We start from the raw sequence: 21,931 nt of genomic DNA, 5'->3' as shown, positions 1-21,931 counted from the left end.
GAGAAAATAAACACAACTACATGGGTCAATGTGGATGAATCTCAAACAATGACAAGTAAAAACAGCAAGCTACAGAAATATGTGTTTAATATGATACCATTTATATTAAGTATAAACATGAAAAATAAAATTCTTTATTAATAGTTTAGACATATGTGTTGTTAAAACTATACATAAGAAATAGAAATAATGTAAACACCCAAATTAAGGTTAGTAGGGAAGGAGAGAGGGGCTAACAATGCTAGACAAAGCAATTGGGATGGAGAACCTAGTACCATAAATACTGGTAGATACATTATTCTTTATACCTTTTTGTGTGTCTAGAATATTTCATGAACAATTTCAAACAAAAGCTATACATAAATAACTAATTTACACTGGCTTAGGTTAAAAAAAAAAAAAGACTAGCAGATTCTTCCAAATCAATTTTTAAACTGACTGTAATGTGAGCAAAGAGCAAACATTAGCCTGAGCTTTTCTATTTACCCAACCACCTTACAGTATTAGAATAACTTCTCATCTTTGAATATACTGCGCCACCTTGTGTTCAAAAGCTTCAAACTACCCTAAAACAGAGAATCTTATCTGCAAAAAAGGCTACTTTAAAATATAAGTTCCATTATGCTGTGGCTTGAGGTTTCACTTTATTAAGTTAAGCATACATAAAAATAACATTTGAGGGGCGCCTGGGTGGCTCAGTCGTTAAGCGTCTGCCTTCCGCTCAGGTCGTGATCCCAGGGTCCTGGGATCGAGCCCCGCATCGGGCTCCCTGCTCGGCAGGAAGCCTGCTTCTCCCTCTCCTGCTTCTCCCTCTCCCACTCCCCCTGCTTGTGTTCCCTCTCTCGCTGTGTCTCTCTCTGTCAAATAAATAAATCTTTAAAAAATAATAAAATAAGTAACATTTGAAAAACCCATTTTGAGTCTAAAGAAATTGGAAAAACTTTTATTTTCTTTTTAGTGATTCCCTTTAGTTGTTCCTTTCACTGTGCTTTCAGAGAATGAGTAAAATCAAAATTATAGACATTTAAAACACTAAAATACATTTTCATTAAAAAAACTTACCTTTGAATGTGTGATTGATAAGGTGTCTACCCACACACGCCAGCCACCCCATTCATATTTGACTGCATGGTAAAGTAGGATTCTGAATATGGCATATACCATTTCTGTTATCTTTTGCTCATCAGAATTCTTAGGATTGAAATAGCAAAGAGAAAGCATCCATTCTTGCCATACAGAACACTGTAGCAAGCTCCTGAAAATTGTAAGAGGATACTGAATTACTGAAAAAAAAAAAAAATACTCATCTCTAAGAATTCTAAAAAGTAAAAGTTTAAAACAAACCAAAAAAAAGGCACCTCTATGTATGTATTAAAACAACTGAAGACGGTGGTACTGAAAACTCAATTTAAATGTATGGTACATTATTTATATACCCCTAATGAAAAAAGCATATGGAAAATTCATTTCACAGTATTTTTAAAAACAATTCTTATTAGAAAAAAATGGGTTTATTCAAACCTGGACTTGAATAGTGCAAATAATTGCTTTCTGATCCCACTTACCTTCTGTTTTCTCTACTGTTATTAAAAAGTTTAATCATGTCAGAAAGAAAGGTTCTGCGAACTTCCATGCTCTCTGGGCAATGGGGAGAATTTCGAAGTAGGGTTGCAATTACTTTTAGTATCTCTGTAAGATAATTCATAAATTAGTAAAAACCAAAATATCACAAAAAATTCATGATGGAAGATCATTAATATATTTCTCTAGTTTCCCTGACATATATGTCTACTGAAAACATGTTTCTGTGTTATAAAAAAATAATCATCTGCAGAAAAGGATGACAATACATTCATTAGAAAGCATCCATAAGAAAGGGATTTTTTTATATTGTCATTACAAATGTATAAAAGTTGAACTTTAAAAATTTTAAAACTTGAATTTTACATTAAATCTAATTAAATTATAAATGAATTAAATAATAGTAAAACGACTGACAACTCTCACAATCTCTGCCAAATAGTAAAGTTATCTTAAAAAAAAAAAAAGCTATAGTCAGAATCTCAGAAAAACATAAAAAATTCTCAGCTTCTTCAATAAAATTCCTGGTATGCATAATATAGTCTTTCCTTTATCATAATTTTAAAAGCTATCAAGATTTTCTTCCATGATTTCAAAAATTAAATTAGATTAAAAAAACAAAGGAAATAAAAACCTATTCAACACCCCCAAATAAATACAAATGAAACTGCTACTGTAATGGTCTTAAATATAACACTGTCTAAATTTCTAATACTTAGCATTAAGGACAAAAAATTCTTTAAAATATATACTTAAATCCAGAACTTTAAAGAAACAAAACAGCTATAACCCTGAATCTGAAGTTAAATAATATATAAGTTTTTACATACCCAATTACAATTTAGAACTTCTATACTAGCCTTTTGCCAAGGTTTTTGGTGATTTTGAAGCAGTAAGTACAAAATAGCAAATATGAAGATACTTTATCATACAATGAAAGACATTTGGGGAGTAATTTCTGAATTCTTCTAATGACAAACTGAAAATTTCTCTACCTGAACAATGATTACAATGATGATGATAACCACAACAATAATGATGATGATGATAATAGCCACTCATTTTAAGAAATATGTTATTATGAGGCAATGTTTTAAGAAAATATGGGTATTAACTCATATACAATGATAGCTAAATACTGTTATTATCCCCATTTTAGAGATAAGAAAACTGAGGCACATAGAAATGAACTAATTTACCCAAAGTCACACAACTATTAAAACATACAGACAAGATTAAAAGCCAGGCAGCCACTGTGGAAAACAGTATGGAGGTTCCTCAGAAAGTTGGAAATAGAGCTACCCTGCGACCCAGTAATTGCACTACTGGGTATTTACCCCAAAGATACAAATGTAGTGATCCGAAGTGGTATGTGCACCCCAATGTTTATAGCAGCAATGTCCACAATAGCCAAACTATGGAAAGAGCCAAGATGTCCATCAACAGATGAATGGATAAAGAAGATGTGGTATATATATACAATGGAATGTTATGCAGCCATCATAAAACACGAAATCTTGCCATTTCCAACGACATGGATGAAACTAGAGGGTATTATGCTAAGCGAAATAAGTCAATCACAGAAAGACAAGTATCATATGATCTGACGGATAGGAGGAATTCTTAATCTCAGGGAACAAACAGGGTTGCTGGAGTGGAGGGGGTTGGGAGGGATGGGTTGGCTGGGTGATAGACATTGGGGAGGGTATGTTCTATACTGAGCACTGTGAATTGTTTAAGACTGATGAAACACAGATCTGTACCTCTGAAATAAGTAATACATTATATGTTAAAAAAAAAAAGAAGATAGCAGGAAGGGAAACATGAAGGGCGGGAAATCGGAACGGTAGACAAACCATGAGAGACTATATATAGACTCTGAGAAACAAACTGAGGGTTCTAGAGGGGAGGGTATGGGAGGGGGTGGTTAGCCCGGTGATGGGTATTAAGGAGGGCACATATTGAATGGAGCACTGGGTGTTATACGCAAACAATGAATCATGGAACACTACATCAAAAACTAATGATGTAATGTATGGTGACTAACGTAACATAATAAAATAAAATTAAAAAAAAAAAAGCCAGGCAGCCTATGTTCTTAAACACCATACTATACAGTGTGTCTTTTCTGAGACAGTATATTACATAAATAATATATTCTAAAATTCTTACTTCAACAAGCCATCTTCCCCATAATCACATAAAATATATTTTATATTTATATACATTTACTCGAGATTTTCTTTTTTTAACTCTCTAAAATAATGACATTAAGTCTCCCTGAAGGCTGAGGAAAATTAAACTTCAGACATGTTTTTTAAAACTAGTACTGAAAGAGAGTACCACAAACATAACTCACCCAAAAGGTAATTAAATTTCAAAACTCTACAAACCAGTTATTTTAATGTCAATAATCTTAAAAAGCAAGATGAAAACTGTACACTTTGTAAAAGTGCTTAAGAAATCTAAATACCAAAGAAAAGACTGTTAAACAAGACTAAGTTCATAAACAATAAAGAAAGCAGATATTTTTCAATTCCAAACTTGGTATTCTTAACTTGACAATAATTTAAGATGAAAGCTATGACCATGGTTCATGTAATTTGGCCTGACATCACTAAATAGTGCAATCAAAACTTTACCGAAAATCTGAACATATGTTAAATCAGTATCTTACACATACAATTCTTCAAAACCTCTATAGAAACATTTCCATATAACTTAAGGTCAATTTGAAGTTATATTTAACCAAAAATAAAACTAGTATTATATCATTGCCTATGATGGAATACTCCTTGAACAGTATGTTTCAACCAACTTCAGGTTTTTCCCAGTGACTTTCTTTTTATTAGCAAAAGCTAGTTATTAAAAGTATAAAAAAGGAGGGGAGAAATGGGTGAAAGTACTGAAAGGAAACAAACTTCCAGTCATAAGCTGGGTAAGTTCTAGGGATCTAATGTACAAAATGGTGACCAAAGTTAACAATACTGTATTGTATAATGGAAAGTTACTAAGAGAACAGATCTTAAAAGTCCTCAGCACACATCCGCACAAAAAATTGTAACTTTGCAGTGATGGATGTGTTAACTAACCTTACTGTGTAATCATTTCACAATATATAGATAAATCAGATCATGAGGCTCTACACTTTAAACTTAGACAATATTGTATGTCAAGATTTATATCTCCATAAAGCTGGAAAAAACAAAAACAAGCAAAATAAAAGCATATAAAATACATACGAGGATTTTGTATCTTTACTGAAGAATCAGGATCCGGATGCTGTTTGTGTATCACTTGAGTACAAATATGCTCTATAAGAATCTACAAAGGTAAAACAATAGATTATATTAGCATAATCACTGTATTACTATGGCTATTAATGAACTTTAAGTACAGCACTAATCAATATTAAGTACACAATCCAATGTTATCATGCTAAATATCTTCTGCATTATATAAAATAATTTCAACATTATAACTCTATTTTTATTTAATTACAAAATGAGACATCAATACAACAGAGGAAATACTTAACAGAGATGTTCATACTTTTTAATAATTCACAGATTAATAGATTTAAGATGCAGCCACATCTCCTTTATATAACTAATTTCAAAATTGTTTATCAAACCTAAATTACCTTATTTCATCTAGATACTATCAACTAAATTATACAGGCACTCTTAAGATAAGAAATTAGTAAGATTAAATTCTAAATATATTCCTACCTCAAACAAAACATTATATGTGGTCATTGTGATTAAATTTGTCTGAAGCATGAGTCTTTCTGCTAGCAATGAAAATAATCCATGTCCAAGCATGACTTCAGCTTTTCTTCTGCGATTTCATAAAAAGAAATAATCAAATGCAGAGTATTATTATCCACTACTTAGAAGGTACATTGGATGAAGAAGACACAAAAATGTTTTTCACATCCCATCAACAAATTCCAACTCAGTAACTCTCCTAATTTTCTTCAACCTAGAACTCATAAGATCACAAAATCTTTAACGAGAGAAATATAAACTACAGCTAGAGCACAGCTGATGTTCAAAAAAAAAAAAAATACAGGACTGGCTATGTCACAGCACAGCAAAAATCTCCACGATAATCTCCAGAGCAGTTATTTATTAACTAGTTTCTACTCTCTATCAGCACTGAGCTAAGCTCCACTATAGATGATAATCTAAAGCCCAATAAGTCATTAAGTAGAAAAGCAATGAAGGAAAAGGTAGAAGAAATGAAAAAAAAAAAAATTAAGAAAATGAATACTGTGAAGATAAATATACCAAAATCAAACTTCCAAGCAAAAATTTACGAACTAAAGTATCACAAACTTTAATTCTACCCTAGGATTCATCAAATTTTTTCTGCAAATGACTGGACAGTTAATACTTTAGGCTTTGTGGACCTTTATTTACAGGCAGCCAACTGGAATCCACATAAGGACCACAGTTTGCCAACACTTCTCTATTGCTACAACTGTTAATTTTTATAATAAACCGACCTTGGTATAAGGAATAATAGGTAGGACATGAATATCTATATTCAGCTAAGAAAAAAAAACACAGAAGTTTTAGTTTTCAGTTATCCTTATAGCAGAACATACTATGACAAATATTGAGGTTAAAATGTCAGCTTTATACTATAGGTAAAGCTAATGATAATCAAGCCACATAAAATGAAGTCTCAATGGTTTCTAAAATTCCATTTATACAAATGTATTCTTATAATGAACAAGGAACAAATGGAAAACTTAAATTTTATATAAAAAAAAGTATATACTCCTGTTTCCACTTTATCTTTTAATATACAGAAATGGGATTATATTTACATAGATTTTATAAATAAAAATAAAGGAAAGAGAAACTAGAGAAATCACAGAACACAAATACTATCCAAAGATTTATAAAATAAAAAAAGTAATATACCACAGCCCATTTTAGATTTCATGCATGCTATACTCACTTTGGGGCCAGGTGTTTTAAAAAATAGCCCATTGCCTTGAGAGCTTGTACTCTGATTCCTTCACTTGTCGATGCCATAAGTTTATAGATTACACTGAAGGAATTAAAATTAAAAACAAATTACTCAGTATATTTTCCAAAAGTAAAGATTTAAAATACATAGGTATATATGTGCATTTTAATATATTCATAATTATAAACCTAATTTCAAGTAAGGTATAGGTGAATTTAATATACATTCCTGATATTTAAAAACTTGCTTATCAACTATATGCTATCTCCAAGAAACCCACCTTATATATAAAGACACATATAGATTAAAAGTAAATGAATGGAGAAAAACATAACATGCTAACACTAACCAAAAGAAAACAAGATTTTCGCAAACAATGAATCATGGAACACTACATCAAAAACTAATGATGTAATGTATGGTGATTAACATAACATAATTTTATTTATTTTTTTTTTAAAGATTTTATTTATTTGACAGAGAGAGACACAGAGAGAGGGAACACAAGCAGGGGGAGTGGGTGAGGGAGAAGCAGGCTTCCCGCTGAGCAGGGAGCCCGATGCGGGGCTCGATCCCAGGACCCTGGGATCATGACCTGAGCCGAAGGCAGACGCTTAACGACTGAGCCACCCAGGCGCCCCAACATAACATAATTTTTAAAAAAAGAAAACAAGATTAGTTACATTAATTTCAGAGAAAGCAGACCTTAAAGTCAGGTAAGTTATCAGAGATAAGAAGGGCATTGCTTAATGATAAAAGAGGTCAATTCTCCATTGAGACATAATAGTCTTTAACATGTATGTGCCTAACAATAGAGTATAAAACAATATGGTATAAAAATGGACAGAACTACAAGGAGAAATAATAGATGAATACACTATTCTAGTTGGAGACTTTAAAATTCCTCTCAGAAACAGATTCACTAGGCAGAAAATCAGTAAGGACATAACTGAACTCAACAATACCATCAACTGACTGTCCTTAATTGACATCTATTGACTATTTCATCCAGTAACAGCGGAATATACATTTTTCTTAAGCTAACATGTAACATTCACCAAGTAGACCACATTCAGGGCTATAAAACATACCTAAACAAATGTAAAGATTAAAAATCATATATTGTTTGCTCCCAGACAATGATGGAATTAAACTAGAAATAAAAAGTAGCAGCAAAATTCCAAAATATTTGGATATTAGACAACACACTAAAAAAAAAAAAAAAAAAAAAACCCCACACACAATAACACACTAAAAATAACATGTAGGTCCAAGAAGAAATCTTTTTTTTTTTTCCAAAGATTTTATTTATTTATTTGAGAGAGAGAATGAGATAGACCATGAGAGGGTCAGAGGGAGAAGGAGACTCCCTGCCGAGCAGGGAGCCCGATGTGGGACTCAATCCCGGGACTCCAGGATCATGACCTGAGCCGAAGGCAGTCACTTAACCAACTGAGCCACCCAGGTGCCCTCAAAGAAGAAATCTTAAGAAAACATAAATATATTTTAAACTAAATGAAAATGAAAACACAACATAAAAATTTCGTGAAATCCAGCAAAAGCAGTGCTTACAAGGAAATTTATAGCATTGAATACATGGATTAAAAAAGAAGAAAGAACTTAAATCACTAATCAAGCTTCCCAGGAAACTAAAAAAAGAAGAGAATATTCAATCCAAAGTAAGCAGAGGAAAATATAAGTAAGTATTAGAGTGGAAAACAACAAAAATGAAAATAGGAAATCAACAGAGAAAATTAACGTAACCAAAAGCTGCTTTGAAAAGATCCATAAAATAGATAAGCTTTTAGCCAGGCTAACTAATAAGGTAGAGAACACAATTTACTACTTTCAGAAATGAAAGAGGGAACATCACTATAGATTCCATGGACATAAAAAGGATAATAAAGGAATACTATGAATAACTCTATGCCCACAAATTATATAACCTAGATGAAACAGACAAATTCATTAAAAGAGACAATCTGCCAAAACTCACACAAGAATAACTGATGAGCTGAAAAGGTTTATAACTACTAAAGATAATGAGTCAATAATTAATAACCTATCAAAACACAGAGTGTCAGACCCAGACAGGTTTACTGGTGAATTCTACCAAAAATGTAAGTAAGAAATTATACCAATTCTCTACAATTTCTTTCAGAGGATAGAAGCAGGAGGAATACCTTGTAACTCATTCTATGAGCCAACATTATCCAACACCAAAATTAAAAAAAAACACATTACAAGAAAACTACAGACCAATAGATCTCATTAACAAAGATGAAAAAATCCTCAAGAAAATATTAACTAATCCAATGCAAAAGAAAAAACATAAAAAGAATTATAGATTGATGAATCACAGACCTGTACCCCTGAAACAAATAATACACTGTATGTTAATTAAAAAAAAAGAATTATATATCTTGACTAAGTGAAATTTATCCCAGGGATGCAAGGCTGGTTCACCATTTGCAAATTAATATGATCTATCATAAAATCAATTAAAGTTGGGGCGCCTGGGTGGCTCAGTCGTTAAGCGTCTGCCTTCGGCTCAGGTTATGATCCCAGGGTCCTGGGATCGAGCCCCGCATTGGGCTCCCTGCTCTATGGGAAGCCTGCTTCTCCCTCACCCACTCTCCCTGCTTGTGTTCCCTCTCTCGCTGTGTCTCTCTCTGTCAAATAAATAAAATCTTTAAAAATAAATAAATAAAATCAATTATTCTATAGATAAGAAAATTACTGGTATCAGTAGATGCAGAAAAAATACTTGACAAAATCCAACACCCATTCATGTTAAAAACTCTAAATAAACTAGGAACAGAGGGGACTTTTTCTCAAGTTCATAAGGACTACCCACCAAAACCCTACAGCTAACATATTTAATAGGGAGAAAGTCCAAGGATTCCCACTAAGGACAAGGCAATGATGTCCCGTCTACCACTCCTTTTCAGAATTGTACTAGAAGTTCTTGCTAATGCAATGAGGCAATAAAAGGAAATAAATGGTATACAGATTGTGAAGGAACACATAAAACTGTCTTTGTTCACAGGTGACATGATCATCAATGAAGAAAATCCAAATACAACCAAATAAATCGCGGAACTAATAAGCGATTATACCAAGGTTGGAGAATACAGGGTTAAGACACAAAAGTCAACTGCTTTCCTATATACCTATTCCTAGTGGAATAGGACATTAAAAACACAATACCATTTACAGTGGGAGCCCCCCCAAAATATGTACAAGATCTACATGAGGAAAACTATAAAACTGATGCATAAAACCAAAAAAGAGCTAAGTAAATGGAGAGTAAATCCATATTCATAAATAGGAAGACTCAATATTCTCAAGATCTCAGTTCTTCCCAACTTCATCTATAGATTCAATACAATTCCAATCAAAATCCCAAAAAGTTATTTTATAGCAAACAAGAAACTATTCTAATGTTTATCTTGAGAGGCAAAAGCCCAGGACAGCCAACACAATTACTGATGGAGAGGAACAAAGTTGAAAAATCAATGCTACCTGATTTCAAGATGTATTATAAAGGTATAGTAATCAAGATAGTATGGTATCGGCAAAAGAATACACGAATAAATCAATGGAACAGAATAAAGAGCCTAGAAATAGACCAGCATAAATGTGGTCAACTTCTCATTGACAAAGGAAGGGCAAAGGCAGTACAATGGACCAAAGATACTCTTTCAACAAATGATGCTGGAACAAGTAGATATCCACATTCAAATAAATAGACATAAAAATTAACTCAAAATGGACCTAAATGTAAAATACAAAACTATAAAACTCCTAAGAGACAAGAGAAAACATAGATGACGTTGGGTATGGTGATGCAAGATACAAACCCAAAGACATAATCCACAAAGAAGTAATTGATAAGCTGGACTTCATTAAAATTAAAAACTTCAGGGGCGCCTGGGTGGCTCAGTCATTAAGCGTCTGCCTTCGGCTCAGGTCATGATCCCAGGGTCCTGGGATCAAGCCCCGCATCAGGCTCCCTGCTCAGTGGGAAACCTGCTTCTCTCTCTCCCACTCCCCCTGCTTGTGTTCCCTCTCTGTGTCTCTCTCTGTCAAATAAATAAAATCTTTTAAAAAAAATAAAAAACTTGCTTATCTCTCACTAGTTATTGTTCCTTTTAATGAAGACCAAAAAATGAGAACAAATTAAAATACTTAGGAAATAATGGTGGTTTATACTATACCCATAAATGTACTTATGCAAACTGTATGGCATAAAGCTGGTTCTGAGTCACTATTTTTTCCTCTACTACAGGCTTAACAAAGCCCTTTGGAAGCTACCACATTTATTTTAAAATCAATACAAAGAAACCACTGTTTAATGATAACACATATTTAAATCTGTAAATAATTCTCATCATGAAAAGCAAGAGAACAGGATAATGAATAATGATGACAAGTAATGAATAATCAAAAATAATTAAAAAGCAAAAAGGTTGAAATATAAATGACACCTACAAATAAATTTCATATTCAATTCTCGAAATTTACATAGTAATCTATTTTAAGTTTTAAAATGATCTCCAAGGGCATTCAGCCACAGACCACTGATTTGAGTATAAACAAAGTATAGCAAAATATGAGTATCATGCACAATTCCATAAGCAAAGTAATGTTCAATTGATTTCATTATACCATTTCTTTCCTCATAAACATTTAGAAAAAAATCAGAAACTTTTTTTTTTTAAGATTTTATTTATTTGACAGAAAGAGAGACAGCCAGAGAGGGAACACAAGCAGGGGGAGCAGGAGAGGGAGAAGCAGGCTTCCCGCTGAGCAGGGAGCCTGACATGGGGCTCGATCCTGGGACCCTGGGATCATGACCTGAGCCGAAGGCAGACGCTTAACGACTGAGCCACCCAGGTGCCCCAAAAATCCCGTGAAACTTTTATGATTATTTTTAAAAAACTAAGATTTTCAAGTATCCTCCTAGATAAAAATCTTAATGCTTAATAACTAAGTCTGAAAAAAATAATTATGAACAAAAAGTAAAGGCCTTGATCCCCTAGTGGCTGACAGAAAAGGAAATACATAAAAAGAGCTTTGATTCCTATTAAAATATTAACTAAAAATATCTAGTCTGTAATACACTGTATTTCTCATAAAATGGTATGTGAAACTAGTCATTTTTAATACAAATCATACCACCAAAACTATAACATTCAATTTTCGGGACAATACCGATATGTTTTAAAATTTTTCCATGATTTAAATTAAGTAAAATAAAAATTAAATTGTCTGTAAAAGAAATATTAACATAAGTTTAATACTGGTGTAAAAACCACAACACTCTAAGACATTTTAACATAGAATGAATTAATCTATGCTTGCTATAGTTTAACTTAACAAATAATCTTTGGTTAAAAATCAAAATGATTTCACCAAAAGATGAATTCCAGATAGAACTGTCTAATTACTTTCAAATAATGTTTTATTAGCATTAATAACATGAGAAGACCAAAATGACTACAATTGGACCTATACATCTCATATTTATCCTATAATAATTTTTTTTTAATTTTATTTATTTATTTGACAGAGAGAGACACAGCGAGAGAGGGAACACAAGCAGGGGGAGTGGGAGAGGGAGAAGCAGGCTCCCCGCAGAGCAGGGAGCCCGATGTGGGACTCGATCCGAGGACCCTGGGATCATGACCTGAGCCGAAGGCAGTCGCACAACCGACTGAGCCACCCAGGCGCCCTATCCTATAATAATTTTTTAAGTGTTGAATATTTCTCACTAAAGCTGAATCCAATTAGTTTATTTTATCTACTAAACATTAATAACCACTAAATTCTGTAAAACCAAGTGAGCATATCTTGCTTTTTGACCAAATTTGAGTCCCTATTTAACATAAAAAACATTTCTCATATTAGAGCAGGAAAATCCCGTACTGCTTCAATGACATTTATATATTTTCCTAACTATAAAAAATTTATAAATACATATACATTTCTCTATTGGAAATAGAAAAAAGTATAAGAAAGATATTAAGAGTAATCCATAAGAAGCACTATTTAAAATTGGGGCATGTTTTCATATAATCTATTTTACTATTACTGTACATATAATAAAAATTTATGGACATTCTAATATATATATCTATTTTTCTGAACTGAAAAATACCGCAGCATATACACTATAGCATTTTCAATGAAGAAAACATTCAGGTAATAGAAATACCAAAAAGAGTCATTTGAAAAGTAACAGATTATTTCAATCTGTTCATAGACATAAAAATGTATGATAAAAGCTCATTAGACTCCAAAAATTAAAAATTTAATACTTAAAATTTAAGCATGGCCTAGGATGTGACTGACACAGCATCAGAAAACATATTCAATTCTAAGGAAAAATAAGTGCCCCAAGATATCGGAGATAATGTCTAAATGATGTGATGGTGGGAAAGAATTTATATTTAATAAGTAAATGAGAAAATTTCTATCATTTAATGGAAATTAAATTGCCACTTAAAATTTGTAAAAGTTACTGACTTCTATCATGCAGTCTTGCATTCCTATATTACCTGCCACCAGGAAAGACTATCCCCCCATCTCCAAATTTCTCCATGTTTTTCAATTTGAGCCTGTTACACTCCACTTGACTTCCAATTAATATGAAAGTTTCACTAAATACATACCTGCGCTCTTTTCATGTTGGCCTTTAAAAATTACTTTTAGGTAGCAATGTAACCATAAACAGATAATGAAATTATGTATCAATGCTCCATTTGGATTCTCTGTCTCTTTAACTCATGAAAGATATCAAGAAGAAAGAAAAACAGAAAGAATGACAGGACAGACAAGCAGACAGGCAGAAAAAGATAAAGACAAGAAAGAAAGAAAGATAGAAAGAAAATCGACAATTCAGAAAATCTCATACTGAATTTTTGGAGCAAAAAAATATTTCCAAAGAACTCCAATTAGATTTAAAAGAACTACCTACCCATCATTCCCAAGTTATTTATATTCTATATAACTACTATAAATATTCAATAAATCTCTTTATCTAGTGCTTTTCACATTTCCATATATTTGTCCAAATTACAGATTTTTCATTTATTCGCAATAAGTAAAAAACTGGGAAGGTATCAAAATTTAAAGCATACTATAAAAAAACAGCGCTTTAAACACTAATGCCAATGTGGAAGTCAGCATTTCCCTCCACACAAAAAAAGACAGAAATAAAATTAAACAAAATTTTCACATGTAACCTTTCAACCAGCGAAAAAACAAATTGAGAGGCAAATCGAGAGGCATTTATTATTGAGAAATTACTACACACTAAGGTAAGAAAATCAAAAGTCAATGGCTTTGATGATGGGACTAACACCCAAACCACCGTCCCAGTTGAGAGGGAGAGGGAGAGAAAACAGAGAAGAAATTAAAAACATAAATAAGCTGAGAAACCAGATGCTGCACACCATGGAGTAAATAAAATCTGGAGATTAGACAAGGCAAATTATTAAAACAAACAAAAAACCAATAACCCATGGGGCGCCTGGCTGGCTCAGTCAGTAGATCATGCAACTCTTGATTTCAGGGTTGTGAGTTCAAACCCCATGTTGGGTATAGAGATTATTTAAAAATGAAATCTTTTTAAAAAGAAAACCAGTGGGGCACCTGGGTGGTGCAGTTGGTTAAGCGTCCAACTCAGTTTCAGCTCAGCTGGTGATCTCAGGGTCGTGAGATCAAGCCCCACATCAGGCTCTGCACTCAGCACAGAGTCTGCTCAAGATTCTCTCCCTCTGCCCCTGAAGCTCATGTGCTCCCTCCTCTCTTACTCTCCCTCTCTCAAATAAATAAATCTTTAAAAAAAAAGAAAACCAACAACCCATGGACAAACAAAACAGAAGTCAGACTTGCTATAATATTTATCTGAAATACTCAGTTTTCAACCAAAATTACTACACTTGCAAGGAAATAAAAAAGTGTGATTCATAATTTTAAAAAAAAGCAGTCAATCAACGAAATGACTCAAGTTCCAAGTGTCAGACTTTGCAAACATTTCCAAGACATGCAATAAATACATTCAACTAATTTTAAAATGGTATGTCTAAATAATTAAAAGAAAACAGATTAACAGTAACTAAACAATAAGGAAATTCCAATAAAGATAAAAACGAATCACATGAAGATTCTAGTGGTGAAAAGTAAACATGAAAAAAGAAAAATTCACAAGAGGTACTCAACAGCAGATTCAGATGGCAAAAGACAGAGTCTGTGAACTTCAACAGATCAAAAGAAATTATCCAATCTAAAGAAGAGAGAGAAAATGATGGAAGGTAAATTAACAGACCTTTAGAAACCTGTGAGACAATGTAGCATTCCATCGAAGGTATAATGCAAGAGCCAAAAAAAAAGAGGAATGGGGAAGAAAAACTTTCTTCAAGTTTCTTCAAACTATGGGGGGAAATCTTCCAAAATTTAATGAAAAAACATTAACTTACAGATCCAAGAACTCAATAACAAAAGGATAAAAAACAAAGAGAATCACAACTTAACAAAATATAGTAAAATTTCAAAAACAAAAACAATTGTTAAAAGCATCAAGATAAATATGACTCAACATATAGAAAACAACAGTAATACAAGGCTGACATCTCAGCACAAACAGTAGAGGCCAAAAGTCAATTAAACCAAAGTGCAAACTGAAAGAAAACTGTTAAAATTTTATATCCAGCATAATTATTATCCAAAAATGAAGAAAAGTAAAAGTATTCTCAGATGAACAGACTGGGAAAATTCATTGCTAACATACATGCCTTATAAGAAATAATAAAGTCCACCAAGAAGAAAGGAAATATAGTATTATAAAATCATTAAACAGAAAATATTTTTTAGAAAACTAGGGGCACCTGGGTGGCTCAGTCAGTTAAGCAGCCAACTCTTGATTTTGGCTCAGGTCATGATCTCAGAGTCCTGCAATTAAACCCCACAGAGGGTTCCCTGCTCAGCGGGGAGTCTGCTTGAGGATTCTCTCTCTCTCCCTCACATTCTGCCCCTCCCCTCCGCTCATCCCCCTGCTCATGCACTCACGCTCACTCGCTCTCTTGTGCTCTCTCTTTAAAATAAATAAATAAAACTCTAAAAAAAAAAAGGAAAGAAAGAAAGAAAACTAAACAATCAACAGGGAGTTCTGGTTCAACCAAGATTGAGTAAAGCTAATAACAGCCTCTCTGTCTTACATATTAGAACTAAAACAATGGGAAAAAATACAAAAAGCAATTTCATTAAGTACTCTGAAGACCAAACAAAAGCAGATGCATTGGTGTAAAGGAGGTAAAATTTGGAGAATTATCCATTACAGAGAGAAGAGCCTCAATTTTTATTTTCCCTTGTAAATCTGACCCAAAAGTGAGCTCTTATCTCAGAGGTGGATGTTAGAAGCTCAGATGGCTAATATTCTGACAAAAATTGTCCTCTGGTTAGAGGAACTAAGAAAATGGGTCCGTACAGGTGGCGGGGGGGCAGGGAGGAGAGTGGTCCTGAATAGGAGCAAACAGGAGAGAAAGATCCTCAGAATCTTTGTAAAACCCCACAAAATTCCTAAACTGACTCGAGATGTACTTGTGTGGAGCAGACACAGACCAGAATAGCGAAATCTTTCTAAATTAAAAAAAGAGGGATGCCTGGGTGGCTCAGTCGTTAAGCGTCTGCCTTTGGCTCAGGTTATGATCCCAGGGTCCTGGGATGGAGTCCCGCATCGAGCTCCTTGCTCAGCAAGGAGCCTGCTTCTCCCTCTCCCTCTGCTGCTTCCCCTGCTTGTGCTCTCTCTCTGACAAATAAATAAAAAACCTTTAAAAAAATAAATAAAAATAAATTAATTAATTTAAAAAATATTTTGAATTATCACCCAATTCTCTACCTAATCGCTGAGTGCATTATGTGCAACAAAGACACAAAGCAGGACAAGAGAGGTTTTTACAATAAATGACATTTGGAACCTCTACCCACAAAGGATAGGTAGAACTTGCAGTCTGACCCTTCTTACTAAAATAAAATAAAACAAAATGTCAACATTAGTTAGAGGATTTTAACAAAACACATAGTTTATAAAAGATAACATTCATAATGTCTAGGATACAATAAAAAATTACTCAACATACAAAGAACCAAGAAAATATAACCATTTCTCGCAGGAAAAGACACTGAACGAATGCTGATGAGATAGGCAAATTGTTGTAATTATGACACAAAGATATTAAAGGAGCTATTATAAATATGCTCTGGAAGGTAAAAGTAAACACAGTCTAACAGTATCAGAAAATAGGGTTCTCAACAAAAAAAGTATAAAATTAACCATATTAAAATTATACAACTGAAACATACAAATCTAAAATATTTATGAGATGAGCTTAATACCAAAATAGAAAAAGCAAACAAAAAGTCCATAAAGTTGAAGATCAAGTTTATCACACATAGCAAGCTTCTATATCAACAGACAGTTATCAAATCTGAAGAACAAAGGAAAAAGATTGACATAAACTCAAAAGAGGCTCAGGGATGTGTATATCAAAACCCCTAATATTCATGTCACTAGAGACCCAAAGTAAAGGGAGAGAGATATAACTGAGGCAAAAAATAGGAAAATAAGGGCCCAAAACGTCTCAAAATTGGTGATAATCACAAAGAAAAATACAATGAAATTGTAGGGGGAGCTAGAGAATATGTCTTGAAAGCAAGTACAAAAGTGTAGTACATTTTATTTAGCAAAGATTTAAATAACGATATATTTCTCATTCGAAACCATGGGTACCAGCAAACAATGGAAAAATATTTTAAAGTACTAAAAGAAAAAAGTAGAATTCTACACAGAATTCTATATGCAGCAAAAATAACCTTGCGTGATGAAGGCCAGATAAAATTATATTCAGAGGGGCACCCGGGTGGTCCAGTGGAGTGTCTTGGTTTCAGCTCAGGTCATGATCTCAGGTCATGAGATGGAGCCCTGCTTCCGGCTCCACGCTCAGCAGGGTGTCTGCTTGAGATTCTCTCTCCCTCTTTCTTTGACCCTCCCCCCACTCGCACTCTCTAAAATAAATAAATAAATAAATCTTTTTAAAAATTATATTCAGGAAAAATAATTTAAAAATAATTTAAAAAAATAATTTAAAAATTCATTTCCAAGAAAACTGCTCAACAACAAATGTGAATAGAGTTCTTCCAGAATGGAAGAAAAGAATAAAAGAAGTTATAACTATCTGGAAAAATGTAAACAGGGATTTTTCTTCCCTTAAATTCTTAAAATACATATAACAAGTGAAACTAAAAATTGTATCATTGTCTAGAGAGACTTGTGATATATTAGATGTAGTAACAAACAATGGCGGTTAAAGGGATAAATAGTTGAAATGGTTCTATATTTTATTTGAAGAGGTAAAATATTAAAGTAGACTGTGAAATCTCTGTGCAACTACTAAAAAAAATTTACGCAGAGAAAGATATAAAACCAAATAGATTAATTTTAAAAGAATACTAAAGGAATTCAAATACAAAGAACACAGGAAAAGAGAAAAGGAGGGAAAAAATTACACTGGGACAAATAAATAATAAAATGCTAGGTGAAAATAAAGCCTTATCAGTAGTTACATTAGCCGTAAATAGTCTAAACACAATGAGAAGACTTAGTTTCTCAGAGTATATTTCAAAAAAAATAAAACTGTAAGAAAACAAATTTCTGTTGTTTGGGCAACCCAGTCTATGATATTTTGTTATGGAAGCTCACGTAGACTAATACAATGATGATTTGGGATTAGGGATGAAGGCAGCAGTGTTTAAAAGGGAGCAGAGAGATCTTTTCTTGCAGTGCAAATGAGTACTACTGTCCTAGGACCTAAAAATAACTCTGCTAAAGAATTCAGTCCTATAATACCTGTGTAACAGCACTAACCATACAAAATACTAACCTGATTTGCCTGATCTGTCTTTACAAATTAAATAGTAACACATCCTCTATAATTAAAATTTCTTCAAAAAACATAACACATGAAATTAATGGGTCTTATACCTTAATTCATTTATAATATATGATCCAGTAGTATGTCTCATATTTAAGAATCTTCTATCATTTCCAAACTAAACTCTTATAATTTAAATATACTTAAATCCCTGATATACAGCTCTTACCGTAATCCATTCCTTTGGTCAAAAGCAGGAATCATAGAGTTAGGATGTTCTGACATTAATGCAACAAGCAGTTGTAGGACATCCATTAGATTGTCATCCTAAAATCAAAATAGAAATTTTTTTAAATATGGAAAAAAGAACTTTTTGAACACTGAATACTTCTGAAATGAAAAAAAATTGTAACTTAAATAGACATATGAGCAATATATAGTTTTTAACAAGCTCGTTCTTTACACACACATATTCATCTGTTTAACTCGAAATACACATCACCAAATAGTCAAATGTCTTAATCAAAGAAACATAATCCTTCTTATAGTATAGAGTATCAAGATTTCCTGAAACATATCCTATAGATCTACTACATCTACTACATCTAACGTAACAGGTTTTTTTTAGACAGAGGTTTATACATCAAGAAATTGAGGGAAGGGGAAACTAAGTTTTCTTTTTTTTTTTTCTTTTTTTATAGCAATATATATCAGAGCTTTTAATAAGGTAATCAATGTTGGCAATCTGATGGCAGTGTTGGGAGACAACGTATGTATCATTTCCCAATTTATTTTTTTTTTTAAAGATTTTATTTGCAAAATAAAATGGCCAGGATGACCTGGTACAGATGAGATGGTCCATGGTACATGACCAAGCCATGGGCCTTTGGGCTGCTGTTTTGTTTTGTTTTCTATTTTGTTTAAGTTGTAATTAAAAGGCTTTGTTAGGTGTTTCCAAAGGGAAAACTTCTATTTCACTGGTACAAGTGAGGGCTTAGGTATGGACAAGTGGAAATATTGTTGAAACTACAAAATCATTTTAAAATAGTGCTATGGATGAAGACTCCCAAGTTTATTAATTTTTTTTCTTACAAGCTATTCTCTCAAATTAAAAAAAAATTACTGTGACTAAGAAATAATTTGCTGAGTACTTCAGTGTGTACCACGGTAGCAGATAAGAGCTTGGTACTTGTCGGTCTCGTCACCCACATTCCGTACCAGCAGTAGGAAAGACATTCTTAACTTTTTATCAAAACACAAGCCTTTTCATAAAATACCAATTGGCTTTGTAGATTAGAGAAATTTCATGTGAAATCTTGCCTTTTTATTTTTTCAATTGAAAACTACCACAAGTCACAGAATATATGAGTGGTCCTTCCTAATTTTGTTCTTACTTAAACTTGATGGAGAAAGGAAAATAAAATGAAGTTGCAGTAACCGATTATTGCCATCTTTATATTTTCTTGAAGAAATCTATGCATTTTCAAGATGAAACTAAAGCGTATGATGTTCCATGAGACATTAGGGTGGATTACTGTTCACTGAATTAATTCCCTGTATAATGTGCTCTTTTCTTACTCTGAACACCTTGGTAGCTGTCACTTCTTCAGAAAGACAGCCTCCCTCAGAGTAGTCCTTGCTTCTGGCTGTTAGAGCGTGTGTGTGAGAATTTCCATGGCACCCGTGATCTTGGCATTGTAAATTCAGTATCCCAGGACTTGAACCTTTATGCTACGTTTTTGAAGATTTTTTAATAATGTTCATCAGTAAAAAATATTTTTGATCTAAATATAGGCTCAGTGTATCTGTTAGATAGTGTTTTGTCTCGTTCGTTTCACATTTTTGTCTAGGCAAGGAACGTTAAGATTTCAAAAAAAAAAAGATTTCAAATAAAATTTCGAACCAAAAACATTTATAATGCAGTTCTGCTTTTTCTATTACTTTTTATACTCTACCTTCAAAGTGTCAGGCTGAAAGAGTTTATTTTGGTGGTCAAAAAATAAAATATGCTTCCACTCATGTAACTATTTTAAATATCAGGAAGTAAAATAATGAAAGACACACGAATCGCTCCCTTTAATGTTGATTTCAGACGGTGGGCAGACACTCGGTCTGTGAGACAGGTTGATCTTTCATTGTTAGGACGCCAGCTTGTAAAGGTATTCTCGAAAATGTTTTTTCTGATTAGAATTAATTTTTGAAAATGCAGGAAGCTCGTTATTCCTTGTAAGTATTCAGGCTGCCTTTTTTTATGCAGTTGTGGAAAGAATGTAAAATGTTTTAATATATTCTTTATTAATCTGAGAACTTGCTATTTCTTCACGTGGGAGAGGGAAAGAGGAACACCCTAAAACATCTTTTTCTCAAAGTCAGCAGTGGAGGTTACAAATAGTGTGCATTTTTTATAGTAATTGCAGCCATGTCTGCAGGCTGGCAGGCATGGTATACTCAATGGCAAGCCTTGGGCATGGGCTCCGGCACGGCAGTGGCTAAAACAGCGTATGAGATGGTCCTGGCTGAGGACAACTTCTCCACCATCGTGGCTGCAGTGGAGGAGGGGCGGACCATCTACAACAATATGAAGCAATTTATCTGCTACCTCATCTCGTCGAATGTGGGGGAAGTTGTCTGTATCTTCCTGACAGCAGCCCTTGGATTTCCTGAGGTTTTAATTCCTGCCCAGCTGCTCTGGGTCAATCTGGTGACAGACAGCCTGCCCGCCACTGCCCTGGGGTTCAACCCTCCCGATCTGGACATCATGAATAAACCACCCCGGAACCCGAAGGAACCCCTGATCAGCGGATGGCTCTTTTTCTGTTATCTGGTCATTGGCTATTACGTTGGCGCTGCTACCGTGAGTGCTGCTGCATGGTGATTCATTTGCTGGCCTCATCCGGCACCAAAGGACTCATACAGGTGAGAAGCCCCATGAGTGTAATCAGTGTGGCAAAGCTTTCAGGGATAGCTCCTGTCTGACCAAGCAACAGAGAATTCACACAAAGGAGACCCCATTTGGGGTGCCCCATTTGGGGACCCATTTGGGTGTTGAGTTTGATAAGTTCTTTATAGATTTTGGATACTAGCCCTTTATCTGATAGGTCATTTGCAAATATCTTCTCCCATTCTGTTGGTTGTCTTTTGGTTTTGTTGACTGTTTCTTTTGCTGTGCAAAAGCTTTTTATCTTGATGAAGTCCCAATAGTTCATTTTTGCCCTTGCTTCCCTTGCCTTTGGCGATGTTTCTAGGAAGAAGTTGCTGCGGCTGAGGTCGAAGAGGTTGCTGCCTGTGTTCTCCTTTAGGAAGTTGATGGACTCCTGTTTCACATTTAGGTCTTTCAACCATTTGGAGTCTATTTTTGTGTGTGGTATAAGGAAATGATCCAGTTTCATTCTTCTGCATGTGGCTGTCCAATTTTCCCAACACCATTTGTT

At 33.6% G+C, this 21,931-nt stretch overlaps 1 protein-coding gene across 4 annotated transcripts in view; it reads right to left on the bottom strand.

Moving 5' to 3' along the window:
- The window catches only part of LRBA (LPS responsive beige-like anchor protein), a 736,795-nt gene that overhangs the window by 583,958 nt on the left and 130,906 nt on the right, over positions 1-21,931 (bottom strand). For all 4 annotated transcript variants that reach the window (XM_081811769.1, XM_081811768.1, XM_081811770.1 and 1 more), the window contains 6 exons: positions 18,730-18,827; positions 6,553-6,645; positions 5,313-5,421; positions 4,824-4,905; positions 1,566-1,689; positions 1,063-1,255 (listed from right to left, as the gene is read on the bottom strand). In XM_081811769.1, the coding sequence (XP_081667895.1) occupies positions 1,063-1,255; positions 1,566-1,689; positions 4,824-4,905; positions 5,313-5,421; positions 6,553-6,645; positions 18,730-18,827 (699 nt within the window). The remainder of the gene's footprint in view (positions 1-1,062; positions 1,256-1,565; positions 1,690-4,823; positions 4,906-5,312; positions 5,422-6,552; positions 6,646-18,729; positions 18,828-21,931) is intronic.

Source organism: Leptonychotes weddellii, chromosome 2 (assembly GCF_054177405.1).
Source record: "Leptonychotes weddellii isolate Sample4059 chromosome 2, ASM5417740v2, whole genome shotgun sequence".
Taxonomy (NCBI): domain Eukaryota; kingdom Metazoa; phylum Chordata; class Mammalia; order Carnivora; family Phocidae; genus Leptonychotes; species Leptonychotes weddellii.
Note: the sequence above shows the minus strand (reverse complement) of the source record. Positions and strands in the feature narration are given on the sequence as shown.